Genomic DNA, 17320 nt, shown 5'->3' on the forward strand with positions numbered 1-17320 from the left:
GTCTACATATACACAGTCCAGTCATATTAATGTGACCACCTCCTACTTTTGACGTCAAAGTTAAATAACCAATCGCAGAAGGCACGTGTCCTCAGCCATCTGGGTGCACTAATCATTGTGGAAGGCACGATGAAACAGCACAAGTATACATCTATCCTTACGGACCATGTTCACCGATACATGAGAATTGTTTTTCCTCAGGATGATGGCATCTACCAGCAGGACAATGCGATGTGTCATAAAGCAAAAAAGGCCAGCAAATTCCCCGGACTTGAACCCAATCAAGAATCTTTGGGACCACCTCGATCAGGTTGTTTGCGCCATGGATGCTCAACCACATAACCTAGTGCAGCTGGCCATGGCACTGGAGTCGGCATGACTCAACATCCCAGTGACCATCATCACAACATCCCCTCTCTTCCTGCACGTCTCGTAGCGGTCCGCTCTGCGAAAGGTGGTTATTCTGGATTTTGACAGGTGGTCACATTAATGTGACTGCACGGTGTAGGCCAGTTGTTACCGTTCAGTTATTTTATATCTGCTGGACACAACTGACATTTCTAAGCACCAGCCCAATGTTCATAATCTGACATTGACAAAACATTTTCTGTCTGGTGCAAAAAAATCCAAGGTTACAAATGATGCACAGAATTGGCAGAAATGACCCCATAGAAAACAATGAGATCATATTTTCTCTGGCAAGTTTACAGCCCTCGTCAATCCGAGTTTCAATAAAACATTTGCTGAAAACACAGGGACACGCAGCCTCTCTCCTTTCCAGCTAGTGCCCATATTGATTGTAATTCATTCAATCCAAAGAAAAGCGATATTTTTTTCCACATAAGTGAAGCTTTTCAGTTCATTTCAGTTTAATTCCGGCTGCCTGGCTCTTGTGTATGTTCTGCTTGTTGGTATAATCACAGTTTATCACAATATATAGCCTAGAATTCATTTCTACAATAGGGAAACACAATTAACAAATCTCTACTCAGTGACAATTTATTATTTTATTTATGGCACAAGCCCATCCGATTACTCTGATAGAACACCTCAAAATGTGCCAAACGAATCTAGAAGCTCCATTTACACATATATTCACATTCCAATCACAATTTACAAATTAATACATTATTGCAGATATTCATTTCACACTGGCAACTTGCATGGGATTTGTCTGTGTGCAGTAACGAAATGTTTCTCCTCGGTTAGACATAAGGCTTACACCTACAAGCCGGATCACTTACTTATTAAAGCGAGCTGTCAAACAGTATACAAGGCATCACAAGGTTGATTCTTAAGGCTGCTGTGGAAGATATTCTCTTTACAGACATACACAATATAAATTAGGATACTTTACCTTTGATGATGTTAACAGTATGCAAATATTATGCAGGCTGCCACTAGTTGACCTACTGCTTACACGTCTTGGCACAGTGGTGGCAACATATGCCATCAAATGACACAAATTTAACAGTACATTTCCACATACATGTCAACATGATTTAGTGTTGATAGGTGCAATACTGTGTTATTTACTGGCACTATAGTAAGGCTATATTTTATTTTTTGTTATACTGCTGAGGTAGAGCGTTACTTACATATAATGAGAATCTACTGAGTGACCTGACTGAGGTCCTTCTGACAACCACAGTTGGTTCTGCCACCAAGGTGGTAACAACTTATCAAACGTCTTATCTATAACTGTGTAGCAAAGCAAAGTGAACTTTCCTATAGTTTTGTATTCATCATCGACAGATATATGTAAAGAATTGTAGAATGGTAAAAATGATGCCTAAAATGATCCCCACTAAAAAAAAATATTTCAACCAATACCAGGATATAAAATGAATGTATACATGTCCAAAGTATAAGCGTTAAAGCCTATACGCCATATCAAATTCAGTGCAAAAACCCTAAAATAATGATGGGCTACCGGGTTTGTTAAAGGACTTTAAAACATTGGTCTCAAAGATGAACAGGATTGTATTGCTTAGATGTAGGAAGCACTAGGTGATATAGTAGAGCAGCCAGCACAGTCCAAATGTAAAAGAACATGATAAAAATCACCTTCTATGTAAGCAAAGATTGAATCCTGTGGTCCCATTATAAAAAAGACCAAATGTAGACAAATGCTAATTCAGATGACTGTAACGTGGTCCCAATTTACTGTCTATAATATGGCTGCAATTTCCAGTCCAACCTGTCCAGTCTCATGACCCGAATGTACAGCACCATAGGTGTTTATAAAGCTGTTAGTTTTGGTCATGTGACCCCACAGTAGACTTGGAATTGTGGGCGTAATAAAGAATGCTAAAATGCAGTCCTGTTACAGTGACCACAAAGTAGCATTGCAGACTCTCATGCAGCTGTGAATGGGAACTGCGTGGCTGCTAGATCTCTGTAGGACTTGATCACACAATGAAGAGAATAAAATGAGCACATAATGACATCTGTCTCTACTACAGAGTCCATGTCCTGTTCTGCCCACCATTCCTTTAAGGCACATCTTAGTGGCACAATCGCTCAACAGTATTTTAAAAACACAGGCTTTTTACATGCTAAATAATGGCATACGTACCGTACTTAAACGCATCCTAACAAAACAATTTTTTCAACCTACTGCACAATGTCATTTTTATCCAACTATACACCAGTTAAGCTGCCAAAACTTAAAAAGTATAATTTCCACATAAAACTATCATACACCTCTAATAGATCCACAAAAAGGTCATAAAATATACTCCAGAAGTTAAAAAATAAAGATATTTCCAAATGTAAAATTAAAAAAATAAACATAACTGAACAGTAGTGTGTACTACTTCTTAAAAACAAGATTGGTAAAATATAAAATTACAGCATTAAGTTAGGAGGTCACAGATGCAAACATCTGGCTGATATAAGGCACTTCCTCTCCAGACTGCAGCATCTCAACATAAGTAGTAAAAAGGAAGGATAATGGATTATGTTCTGGTTAAAACAAGAGGCTGGATGTGGTCCCGGAAGAAGGGAGACATTTCAACAGTAAGGGAAGACACAGGAGGTAAGATGGAGGTGGCTTTCTACACAGACGTGGTCAATCTGTCAATGGAGTTATTGACCTCATTTTTGTTAGAGTCCAGGCCTTTAGCAGCATTCATAGTTGTACGCAGGTTTTCTACAGTCTTTTTCATTGACTTCAGCTCACCAGGGTGTGGAGTGGCTCGTCTCAGAAGAGTTGCCTTAAAGAAAAAATATACATTAAACAGTTTCAGGAAAAAATGTAATCCAGGAAAACATATACATATAAAGTACACGTATCTGCACATTCCAAAATATGCCATTAATGTGTTTAGTCTCTTAAGGACATGCCCAAAATCCACCAGGACCCAATTCTCAAAATGTGTCACTTTATACGTCAATTACATTTTAATTTACCCAAGTGATTTTATTTATTAATAAAAAACAAAAATTTATTTTGGGTGTTAGACGGCTTACGAGTGTACAGTGATTTTCCAGATTTACAAGAAAATTTCCCAAACCCATTTGTCAGGTGCCAAATCAGTTCTGAAGGGGATTTTAAAGTCCTATATTTTATGAAGCCCATTAAAGGGGTTGTCCCATCACAAGGATCCTATCTATACTGCTTGTTAATGTGGATGTAAGACTTTTCCTAAATACACTGCTTCAGCAAAACTGCTTTGTTTGTCCACAATCTTACTTTATTCAATTCTTTGTGGCCACAGCCCTGACTTAGCTGCTCATGAGTCAAGTGATGTATCTGCTGCTCTCAGGGGGGAGGGAGTTGGGGCTAAGTGCACGGGAGCGAGCCTGTGTATCTAGCTATTCCTGTGTCTACACCACATGACCTAGGTCCTGCACTCAGATAGGGGAGAGGAGCTGCTTTCATTTCTTCTGTTCTCCCAGTTATCAGGCTAGCTAATTCAATTGTGTTCATTATGGCAGAGACAGGCAGTCTCTGTATGTAACACAGAATGGAGTTGCTGCTGCCTGTACTTCATAGTCCAATATGGGTGGGCGGAGCTACACACAAATTTGGGGGCGGAGCTAAATGACAGGTTGCCTGCGAAACCCCGCCCACCAAATGATGCAAGAAACCAGGAAGAAAGAAGATTTTACAGCAGTAAAGACTGATGAGTATGTGAGGTGGGAATATCCCTGTAAATCATTCCATTTTCAAAACTCCGCCCCTCTAATAATTCAAAACCATCTTTGGAAGTTTGATAACCTTTTATGCATCTTACGGGCATTAAAACAAAATGGAAGTGAAATTTAAATATTTTTGTTTTTTTCAATAGTATGTTCATTCAGCCCTAAAATTTATATATTCACAGGTGTTGAAAGAAAATATCGCACAACTTGTGCAATTTTTCGCCCAAACACAAATATCCCATAGAAACTTGATATAAACTGGATGTAGACTGCTGAGCTTTTGAAAAGCAGATTTCGTTGGAATTTTTTTTTTGGTGCCACGTCTCCTCTGCAGAGCCCTATATATATATAATATATATATATATGTCTGAATGAAGCTAGAGCTACTTTGTAAGCTGTAGCTATTCATGCATTAATCAATGGTATGGTACACAATAGTTGGTACAGAAAAATACCGTTTCATCTTCGTCATCTTCTTTCTCATCATCTAAGAATCGTATGGCACTTATTCTATTCATTGCTCGCTCATTCCAGGTGTCATCAGACATATCATTAACCAAACTCTCAAAGGCTCCACATCTTGGTAAATTGTCTGTGGCAGAACAAATTCAAGTTTAATGTAAAGCCATTAAGAAACACACACAGATTAAAGCTTTGATGGCATATGGTAAGAATAAGGTGTGCATATTACGGTATTCAGGGTGAAGATTATGTCATATACAGTCATGCAAAAAACAGCTTTTACAAATAGAAAACCCTATGAAGCCATTACTAGCTCTTATAATTATAATTGTAGCTCCTGCTGGAATAGGAGGCAATTTCCTAACTCTATTAATAATGAAGATTATGTGTTTAAGATAAGATAATATTTCTATTATATTAAATTACCATAATTATCAAATCATTTATAAAACCGATAATTAAAATACTGGAGTACAGCCATTTTAATGTTACAAAATCTAAACTTTATATAGTTATATGAAGTATTATAAAGGATATACATAAATTTACATGTTTCAGGCAATTTTTTTTTGTGGGTGAGGGTGGTACTAGCCATCTCACACTTGTGCTTATGTACCTGTAGGATAACCCTGAAATCCACCACTTGTGGGCTCCTTAATCTCTTATCACTGCATATATATATGTATATATATATATATATATATATATATATATATATATATATATATATGTGTATATATGTATATATGTATATATGTATATATGTATATATATATGTATGTATGTATATATATATGTATATATATATATATATATATATATATATATATATATATATATATATATATATATATATATATTACATACCTTGGCCAGAAGGATCAGAAGGCATCTGTGGAAGCAACACACAAGTCAGGACCTTTTCTCCACTTTCAGTATCTACATCCGTCTGGAAGGTCAGCAGAGGCTGGGACTGGTTATCTGATAACCATAAAGCCTTTAATTTCAGTGATGTCAGTGACAAGGGTAAATATGATAGCCTAAAGGGAGGAAAAAACATTGTAATGGAAATATTCAATAAATAAATGGTAAGCATTATTGTACAACCAGTACAAGTTAAGTCCTTCCCATAACCCACATCTATTCCAACAACTATTCATGCAAATCCACATTTTAGTGTGCTCTATGAATAGACTTTACCTTCACCGCTTAAGGGAAGTCTGTCACTAGAACCAGCATATCAAATATGAATATGTGCAATAAATCTTTGATAATAAAAATAAAGAAGAATCGTGATCTATGCTCACTTATTTCCTAATGATGTAAAGTACTCCCTATACCTAATTGCCATAGTAATGACCACTAGCAGGTGTGACATGGACATATTTTGTCCACCACTACACAAAAGTATACATCAATCTGTCCATCTATGCTGCTGCCATTACAACGTACCATTTTCAAGCTCCCTTTAAGGCCGAGACCCTACATTGCAGAAATATAGCTTTTTTTTCTTTCTTTTTTTTTTTTTTTTTTTTTGCAGATTATGCTTTGGTTTTTTGAGCCACAGTCAGGAGTAGATTGAGCAGAGGGGAGAAGTAGTGCACACTGAGTTTATGGCGCTGATTTTGACGCTAAATCCGCCTAAAAAATCAGCCTCCAAAAAAAGCCTCCCAATAGAGGCAACGGCCTAGAGAAGTAGTTATCCCACAGTCTTATAAAGAAAATAGCATGTTGTCTAGATCTGATAAAAGAATGTTTTATAGTTCAGTTAGCAACTAGAACTTTACCTGTTTCCAGCAACATCTAAGACATGAAGTTCAGTAGCTTGTGCAATTTCTGAGGGAAGTCTAGTCAATCTATTTTCACGTACACAGAATACATTAAGACTGCAGCAACCTCCAATCTACAGAGATAAATGAAATGACAGAAATTACAAATTTTGCATTATACAACCATCAATCTTGTTGTCCAATGTTAAGTTATATGGTGTGTTCAATGCAACCAATTATAGTTGTGGGAGCTGGACCACCCCGTTTCACCTGTATAGGGCCTTAGTTATAGCTTTTGAGTTTTTCTGGTATTTCACCAAGCATAGCAAAGTCTGACCTAGGGGTGAATTTGCTGGGCTGTCCAATCCAGGAAAGATAGTCAACTGTCTTAAATATTTTTCATTGATGGACTTCAGAATTATAGGAAATGGCCTTATAACCCTTCTTGAGACTGGTGGGAAGCAATATTTGCTTATCTAAGATTATTGCTAAAGTCTTTCGTCCTTCATATCATGCCAACACACACCTTAATGCTCCATGTCAGTAACCAGCCAAAACTTCTGCTTTTATGGAGGTGGTCACATTTACAGATGATTAATTATGGACATTTGTTAAAAGCAGTAACGGTAAAAACAGTAAGAATATACGGTACTCTGTCAGTGTCTGGGGTTGCTAGATGGGGTGGCATAGACACACAAGTCCAGATTCTTTAGTCCAAAACAAAGGTAGAGTTTATATTCACTCAAAAGGTAGTGCAGCAACAAAAGGAAACAATACAAAAATAAATACCTGCCCGGCTAGGCTCTAACTAAACATAAGAATAGGTTACCTCACCTAGAATAACAGGAATCCAAGAGTCAGTAGAATCATTCAGGACACAGCTCAAAAAATATGACCTCTCTGTCAGCTCTCCACCCAAGCACTGCCAAAGTGTTGCTGCTGCAGCTGACCTTTTAAACCTCACTGATGAGGACAATTTACTGCAGCTGACATGCTGTGGAAGGGGTTGGAATAACAGGTCCCACTACCAACCTACCTGTCATTCCTAAAAATCCAGCCCAATAGAGAGAACTTGAAATAAAGCCCAGCAGACAAAAGTTATCTGCTGAGAACCAGTCTTTCTGGAGTTTTTCATCTCACCTACCTGAGTAGTATGTGTGAGATGTATACCCCCTATATATATATATATTGTGGGGAATCACTCAGGTAGATACTTGTAGCAGTGCAGGAAACAAGGACACAGACACTAGATTGCACACAAGTTCAGGCTTTATTCACATGTAATGCATACACAGGATAAACAAAACAAAATCCTTCTCGGCTGAGAAAACTAACTTAAACATAAGGAAACTTTTCCCTGACTATACAGGAGCCTGGCTACCAGTCTCGCACCTTGGCAACAACAACAGCTGGCACAGTACCTGCTTTGGAGGTCCGGTCTGGACAGGTCAGCTCTGTCAGTGTGGTGCCACACTGCTAGTTTTCACACTCAGACTGTTATTAGGGCCTGATTAGTCAGCTGACCTCCCTGGTGTGAATCTTTACCATACACCCTTTAGCTTCCTGGCTGGGACATACCAGTCTTCCCAGACCACACCCTTCACTCTCTCTCTCTCTCTCTTATATTATATATATATATATATATATATATATATATATATATATATATATATATATATATCACACACACACTGCTGCTGCATTTTGGCCTAGTTTTTGCTACATAAATAAAGTGTAATTTGTCATGTTCCATTCAGCTGAGGTTTAAGTTCCTTATCTATCATGCAATACCATCTGTTAGGTGTCTGATTGGGGTTGTAATCATGATACAGAATTAATATGGAACTAAACATACATCCAATGTCATTAAGAACCATCTTCAGCGTTACGAATGAGGAGTCTTAGAAGTGATAACATAGTCCTACAGAGGCCTGACCTCAACATTATTGAATTTACCTGGCATTACATGAAGAGAAAACAATTTGAGCAAGTATACAGCCACAGAAATAATATGGCTACCTAGAAAATATGGTGGTTTGAAGTCACAGAGTGGTCACACTAGATATTGATTTCATTTAGATTTCTCTTTTGTTCTTTTGATAGTATGAAGTTTTACACTCAGCCTGCTTGTAAATATAATTCAAAGCTTCAGTGTCCAGACATAAATATGATAGTTTAGTCAAAATATTACTCATCACAAACAAAATGCCTTTTCTTCTAAGGCTAGGTTCAAATCTGCGTTGCAGTCTCCGTAGGACACTTCGCCACAGATTCTGCCTATAATCAGCAAAGATATATTCCTGCGGTCTACATGGTCAGTGGGCATCTGCGGGTCAGAACAACAGAGAGCTGCAGGCTAGTGTGAGCCTAGCATCAGAAACAAACTTGTACCTTGATGAGTGTTTAGAAATAGTTTACATACAAGTAGAAGATCTACAACATATAATATAATAAAAAAAGTTATATAATACATAATAATATATAATATATATATATTATTAATATATATATAATGAGCAGGGCCCTTAATCCTACGGTTCTAATTGATGACATACACACATACATATAATTACTCTGTAATGACTTTTGTCTGCATATGTACTATGATTTATGAAGTGCTGTGGAATATGCTGCTTCTATATAAATTATAGTTAGCATTATCAGGACACATTAGTATGTAGGCATAATAGACTTTTTTGGTGCAAATAATACCAGAATTCTGGCACATTTTGATTGCTAAATCTTCTCTAGTGACTTTGAGCTCACCTTTTGATCATTATGTTCTGTTTTGTTAGCCTACCTGTTATGTCCAGCATTGCTGTATCTTTATCATCTCATCCTTTATGTTAATGACAAGTAACTATACTGAGGGCAGATGCCTCCCTTCCAATGAACCCATCTTAAGACAATAAACCTGGCTTTGCAGGATACCACAGGGGTTTCATATTCCATTTTTCTTTGGAATGCCTGCCTGTCAGCAAAATACGCTTTACAGACTACAATTCAGAAGGATGTTCATAGGACAGACTAAAAACAGGTTAACAAGCGGGTGTGGGAAATAGCATAAGGGGCAAATCATTAGGTAAAAATGGTCCAGAGTTTCTACTTGTTGCTACATTAGCACAGGAACGTATCAGACCACTAGATAGAGAGCTGGATACTAGAGAAAATATAAAATAAAAAGTTCTTCTGTAACAGATCCTCATGACCTCTGACAACAATTTTCTGAAACTCCAACATTGCATATAATAAAACAACTCTGCCTGCTAAACTGGTTCTACTTTGACAGAATGAAAGACAAACCAAATGGCGTGTGAAAAAAACAATCTCAAAACAAAAAAGTCTTACTGCAATGCATTAATAGCATATGGTGTCAAAGATAATACTTATAGATACTGATCCTGTTGGGGCATGTGCCGCACTGACTATACCTATATGAGGTGTAACTCCAGTGTCTTATGACATTTAAGGATTAAGTAACAAGATTCACAATTAGTTCATCACTATATAACAAATGTGCCCTGATCCAGAAGTTGAGTAACCCTGTGTCAGGTCATCCAGGGAAATATCACACATTTCAACTGATGCATTAAACTGGGTTCTGTGTAATATGTGCATGAAATTCATGTGGATTTTACAGGTCTCTTTGTAGAATGAGTCTGCAGGCTGTGAACAAGACTTAAGGGTTTTTCAAGTTTTGGAGGATTTTTGATATTGATGACTCATTCTTGATCATTGGTGGTCTGACACCTAGCACCCACTACCGATCACCTTTTCTTTTTTTTTTTTTTTAAAGCATGTGCAGAAGGCTCAATAGACTGTGTATTTGCATGCTGGTGTACTGCCCTCAGCTCCCTGTCCTAAGGCTGCAGCTTCAGTGGTGGCCTTGACCACATTCACTGCTCAGAAGTGAATCTAGGCTGTGCCTACAATATTTGGGCTCTTAGGAGGATGCAGTCCCACCCTAGAAACAAAATCCACCTCAACTATCCAAAAAAGTCACTCAAACTCAAATCCTAACCAACACAAGAGATCACACAGACCACCTTTTAGAAAAAAGTTTAAAGGCTTCTGAAAACTACAGCACTTTCCTAAATGCCATCTTTCACCATCCCCTGTCTCGGAGTCACGTGGCCTCCTCATTTCAGCAAAACTTCCTAAAACTCCATACACTCTAGGCTTAGGCTATACTAGTTAGCGACCAGCATATAACATGATCTCCTATATTTTGTATTCTAATGGAAAACTTCAGTGGCCTTACTGTAAAGGATACCAAAACACATGAAATGTAAAAAAAAAAAAAATCCTAATAATAGATACCAGGACAGATATGAAAAACCTCTATAGGTGTATTTATCATAGAACTTAGCACCATGGAATTAATGGTGCTATATAAATAAAAACTAAATAATAAAAATAATAATACTTCAAGCACTAGTTGAGTTCAAAGGAATCCATGTAAATGTGTGCTCATCGTGCGCCCTCTAGCTGCCAGAAAATTCACATAACTGTGGTTTGGAGAGATGACCCAATTCATTCTACTAAAACGACTACAGACATATTTTACTATTAATGAAAGTTACCTAATGTACCTGCATTGACTTGTAGTGACAGAATATGCACATTGCCTCTTTGCCTTATCTGATGTATGTATGTTTATATATATATATATATATATATATATATATATATATATATATATATATATATATATATATATATATACACACACATACACACACGATAAGGCATGTATAATAATATATATATATATATATATATATATATATATATATATAAATCAAATATATATATACACACACACACACACACACACACTCATATACAGTATATACACACACACACAGTGATTTTAAGATCTTTTGTAATAATTTTTTTAAGGAATTTATATTTTTCTTACAGTGTAACAACAACAATAATAATAGATATTCTAAATATAAAAAAAGTGCTCTTTCTTTGTTACAAATGCCAATTATTAGGATTTTACCAATAGATGTCAAAGAGTAAAATGAAAGGCATGGGACTTGAGAAGGAACATATATCTTTCCTGCAATTATCCCTTACTCTAAACATTTGTGGAAATAACAGATTCTAGATGATATTGCGTTCTATCGATCTGCATATTTCAGAACATTCTGATTTCTTTTATTTATTTTTTGTCAAATTTCACTGAAATACTCCTTTCCCTCTAAGGAGTCTATTTTAAGAAGATCCATTATAATCCATTTGACATGGCAATTATGTGCTAATTTTTCTTCCACTGTCATTTTCTTCCAACAGTACTGTCATGTTAATATTATTATTCACTGAACAGAAATAGTGCAACATCCTACCCTATTCTTCTAGATAAAAAGCAATAAAACTGAGACTGAGGCTACATTCACACCTGCAGTGGGGGTTCCATCATGAGCCTATGGTGTACATTCCGTCAAAAATCCCAAATGAAAAGCCCTGAAAGCTCTACTTTTACGTCCATCATTTGTGATAGGCCCTATTACAGTTAATGAGATCTATTGTGCTCTGATGGTGTCAGTCATTTAATGGCATCGTCTTCAACACCCATTCCATTTGTACATTCAATGGAGTCATGAATCTAACCTTAGACTACTATGGCGGTTTTTATCTGATTGCAATGCATTTTAGGAAGTCATATGAGTGGTCATTTTCTAAATGTATTTCTAAAAGTGCTATTGAAATGAAATTCTCACCAGATTTTGTTAAAACCCATACAATCCAAAGAGGCAAAAGAAATAAATCCATAGATGTCCATATATTAAATTATGCTACTAATATTATAAATGTGAAAGTTTGTGTGTTTGGATGTTTGTAGGGAGCGGGGGGAGGAGAGGGGCATGCGCAGCGGCTTTGGAGGGTCAGTGAGCTGCCCAGGACCGTGGTGCAGGGGGGAAGCGGAGGAGGGGTTTGGGGGCCCACCCAGGAGGGGAGACGCGTAAGACTGCTTTCGGTGGCCCCGGGGTACTACAGTGCCGCGTGGGATGGGTCCCGCAGGGGGGGAGGAGTTCACGGTGTGCCGTGCGGGAGGGGTCGGCGCAAAAGAGGGGTTTGGGGGTCATCGTCCCCAATAACGACCCGCAGACAAAATTGCGGGCAAATGCTAGTGTAATAATGAGAAATGACACAGACATAAAAGTTTTGAACACATGAAGAAAGAGAGGTACCAAGAGCCATGGAAAGTCCTGACATCACCTGAAAAGTATCAGGAATTAGAAAGTAACCCTTACAGATAGAGGGCCAAGTGCCAGGGACCACCTGTGGAGAGCTGCAGAGAGACCTGGAATCAACAGTTACAAATGTATCAAAGAAAACAATAAGTAATGCAATCAACCTCCATGAACTGTACGCACACTCACCACGCAAGGCTCCATTGCTGAACAAAAAACATTCTCAAGCACATTTAAAGATTGCTCAACATTTAGACAAGCTTGTGAAATACTGGGAGAATATAGTCTGGTCAAATGAGACCAAAATTTAACTCTTTGGAGGCACGATACACACCATGTTTGGAGACCAAAAGGCACTGTATATCACCCCCAAAACACCATACCAACAGTGAAGTTTGGAGGTGGGATCATCATGGTGTGGGGTTGCTTTTCAGCATACAGAACTGGCAAACGTCATGTAATTGAATGAAGGATGAATGGACAAATGTACCAAGACATTCTTGATAAAAATCTGCTGCCAACTACCAGGATAATGCTGATGAAACAAGGATGGACATTTCAGCAAGACAATGATCCCAAACACACAGCCAAAGAAACTCTCAATTGGTTTCAGAGAAAGAAAACAAAGCTGCTAGAATGGCCGAGCCGATCACCTGACCTGAATCCAATAGTAAATCTATGAAAGGAACTAAAACTCAGAGTTAAAACAAGGAGCCGACTGAACCTTCAGGATCTGAAGGGTGTTTATGTGGAAGAATTGGCCAAAATCACACCTGAGCAATGTATGCCACTAGTTTCTCCATACAGGAGGTATCTTGAAGCGGCATCACCAACAAAGGCTTGTATACAAAGTATTAAATAAATCTCAGTAAGCATGTTCAATACTTTTTACCTGTGTCATTTCTCATTATTACACATAATTTATGGACATCGATTGTTTGATTTCTTTGCCTGCGGATTGGATGAATTGTTACTGACATCTGGTGAGAATTTCATATCAATAGCACCTTTAGGCTACTTTCACACGACAGTGTTTGGTTTGTGATTTTATTCAATAATTGCGAGCCAAAATTAGAAGGGGAGACTACACAGAGATAATAGAAATATTTGTACCTGCTCTGTGTTTTAACCCATTCCTAATTTTGTCATACAATCATCGTGTGAAAGTAGCCTAAGGTTGGTTGCAGATAACCGTGGCTATGTTCAGTGCACTATCCGTGTATTTCACAGATAGCACGCTGACCCATTCATTTCAATGGGCCGATGCACACGACAAGGGTCAAGTGTACGGGGACAGTGCAAGCCACAAAATATAGAACAGGTCCTATTTCAGTCCTATTTTTTGGCTCTGGCTTCTGTGACTCCTATTCATTTAATGAAAGGAGCCACATGTCCCCCGTGCATTTAATTCTCGACCAGCCCGTTGCAGCACTGTCATCTACAACCGACCTAAGGCTAGTTGCAGATGACAGAGTGTATTTCGCGATCAGCAAACTAGTGTTCAGTTTTTGCAGACATTGTGTCTTCAGTGTTTCTTCAACATCAGTGAAATCCTATTAATATTATAAAGGTGAAAGTTTGTGAGTTTGGATGTTTGTGGGTTTGTGTGTTTGGATGTTTGGATGTTTGTTCCTCAATCACGCAAAACCCGCTCCACCGATTTGGCTGAAATTTTCCACAAACATAGTCACTACACTCAATTGTGCAATAGGCTACTTTTCGTCACAATAGCACACATACGTTTTTCCCAGGACCCCCACAAAACCCAAACTCACATCACTATTTCTGCAATCTCACACACTTTGGACCATACGATTTGGCTGAAATTTTCCACAAACATAGTCACTACACTCAATTGTGCAATAGGCTACTTTTCGTCACAATAGCACACATACGTTTTTCCCAGGACCCCCACAAAACCAAAACTCACATCACTATTTCTGCAATCTCACACACTTTGGACCATAGCAAGCCACAAAATTCATATTACCCTCTACAGCAGAGGTCAGCAACCCCTGGCACACATGCCAAGAGTGGCACTCCTGCCATATTTCACTGGCACACCAGCAGCCCAGGACCTGCAAGAGTTAAATGAAGTCGAGTCTCTTCAGTGCTGTGCTAGAGCTCAAGCATAAGGACACTCCCCTTTGAGAGGGGTGCAGGAAACCCAGGGGGTGGAGCTTAATCGCTCAGGTCTGTGCCTGCTATAGTGGTCTGCATCCTGCTAACATTCCCCGAGGAGAAGAGGAAGCTGCTAGCAAAGTGACACTGAAAAACACACAGGTACATAGGATTACTGTTCTCATTAATGTCCGGCATTTGGGGTTATTAGTTTAGTCTTAGTAACTCCATGTGCCTCACATTAATAGGAATAACCCCCATCATGTCCCTCATATTAACCCCTGTGTGCCTCACATTAATAGGAATAAACCCATCATGTCCCTCATATTAACCCCTGTGTGCCTCACATTATTAGGAATAAACCCCATCATGTCCCTCATCATGTCCCTCATATTAACCCCTGTGTGCCTCACATTATTAGGAATAAACCCCATCATGTCTCTCATATTAACCCCTGTGTGCTTCATATTAATAGGAATAAACCCCATCATGTCCCTCATATTAACCCCTGTGGGCCCCATATAAGGGTTACTAATAAACCTCAATAATGAAGATACTTAACTATTACCTCCAAGTCTCTCACATATCAGTAACTCTTACACAAGGGTTAATGTGAGGGACATGATGGGGTTAATTGCTATTACTAAGAGGCGCATGGAGTTACTAAACTGTCATGCACAGGGCCAGACTTTATGTTGCTTGCTCAAGAGTATCCTGTGCCCAAAACTGACATGTACTGGCGGAAAATAACAAATCATACAATGTCGTATATCGAAGTATATTAACCTGAAATACCTCTGTCCCAAAGACACTATGTACAGTTTATACCAACACCATATAGCAGCTGAAATACAAATTACATTCAACACAAAAGTCTCATGTGCTCTCAGAATTACAGCAAAAACAAGATACACAGTTACATTTCATATCCCATACCTTATACACAGTACGAAAACCTTACCCGTGCCTGTATATACCCACTTCTACAATCACCACAGACGAAGTCGCGGGTACCAGCTAGTATGTCCATAAAAATAGAGTGTCATCAGTGTGCCATCAATGTGTGATCCACCCGAAAAAAACACCAAAACACAAGACATCTAATGATATGCCTAGCTTATTCACAAAAAACGAATGGCACACTGAGTACATCAGTGTACCGTCCTAGGTTTTTAGTCTCCCATAGCCTTCTATGGACAAGTCTGTTCCGCAATCACTGAACAGAATAGGACCTCTTCTATATATTTTGCAGCACAGACTTTCGGCCCGAATGCTGATCAGTGGAAATCACAGTCTATAGAAATGAATGGGTCAGTGTGCTATCCGGGGAAAAAGACAAATAGCACACTGATCTCGCCCATGGTGTCTGCATGTGGCCTTAGAAATATATTTACATAGACAATTGGTGAGGTGTTCAATACTTATTTCTCCCGCTGTATACAGCATATTAGTACGGATATAATATAAATCACCAAATCAATCAACTCACAAGACTAAATGAATTGACCTGAATTACACATGAAGATAAGGCAAGGCTGCATTGTCCCTCTCATGAACATCGTACTCCAGCAATGAGCAGCAGTGTGTGATGCAACTTCAGATGTTTCTTCTTACAGCAGTGGTAAGTAGTAAAAGTGACAGCAGTGAATGCAGTTCATGTAGGCTATGAACCCAACACAGCAAAGAATACAACAGGGAAGTGATGCACTGAGCATAGCCAGTAATTGTCCCATTATGATTTACCAATGACCCATTCACTGTTTCACTGGCGAATTGACTCCAATGACTTATTTCTAGAACAGCGTTAAGTGAAAACGACATGAATCGAAACAGTTCATAGAGGACGTGAACCCAAAATAGAAAATAACACTGAAGTAAAATTGTTCCTTTTAACTGACTAAAAATGTATACGGATGATCTGCATTGTGCTTAAGAGGGTTGGCCACTTCGTGACAAATCTTATCGTTTATTAAAATAAAAAGTTGGACAATTTTCCAATATACTTTCTATATCAATTTGTCATGGTTTTCTAAATCTTTGCTTGCCTTCATTCGTTCTGCTTACTCCCAGTGGATAAAAAGTCAGTCCATGGTCATTTGATATACAGAAACGTAGGGCCTTAGGGGTAGTTCACATAGAGATTCTGCGTGTGCACATTCCTTCGTGGCGTGATGCCAGTGCAGTGCACGGCATCCCGTCGCGACTTTCCGCTCCAGATTAGGCCCAAATGAATGAGCCTAGTCCGGAGGGTGCTGTTGCGAGGTGGATGCCGCGGCTGAATCAGCCGTGGAATTCGCCTGAAGAAAGGGCAGCTTGCTTCTTTATTCCGCTAGCGGGAAAAAAACGCTAGCGGAAAAAAGAACGCTAGCGGTCTACATAGACCTCTATTGTGAGGAGGCGGATTTTGAGCAGGATTCTGCGCCAAAATCCGCCCCCTCTTGCCCCGTGTGATTTAGCCCTTAGACTAAAAGGGTTATCTGGGAAGTAATAAAACTTACCATTGCATTCTTTTGGTCACAACTGACGCATTTTACTGAATGGACCTGTAGACTGAGTCGCTAAGGAGTCTGAGTGACTGCAGGGGAGACATTAAACTAGAGTTATGGTCTACCCTAC

General features: G+C 38.6%; 1 protein-coding gene across 1 annotated transcript in view; it reads right to left on the reverse strand.

Moving 5' to 3' along the window:
- Positions 1-1004: 1004 nt before the first annotated feature.
- The window catches only part of LRRC1 (leucine rich repeat containing 1), a 130302-nt gene continuing 113986 nt past the window's right edge, over positions 1005-17320 (reverse strand). The window contains exons 11-14 of the mRNA XM_075268384.1: positions 6399-6514; positions 5479-5651; positions 4605-4741; positions 1005-3218 (exon numbers count right to left, since the gene is read on the reverse strand). Coding sequence (XP_075124485.1) covers positions 3060-3218; positions 4605-4741; positions 5479-5651; positions 6399-6514 — 585 coding nt within the window. The 3' untranslated portion in view covers positions 1005-3059. The remainder of the gene's footprint in view (positions 3219-4604; positions 4742-5478; positions 5652-6398; positions 6515-17320) is intronic.

The sequence above is a fragment of the Leptodactylus fuscus genome, chromosome 3 (genome assembly GCF_031893055.1).
Source record: "Leptodactylus fuscus isolate aLepFus1 chromosome 3, aLepFus1.hap2, whole genome shotgun sequence".
Taxonomy (NCBI): domain Eukaryota; kingdom Metazoa; phylum Chordata; class Amphibia; order Anura; family Leptodactylidae; genus Leptodactylus; species Leptodactylus fuscus.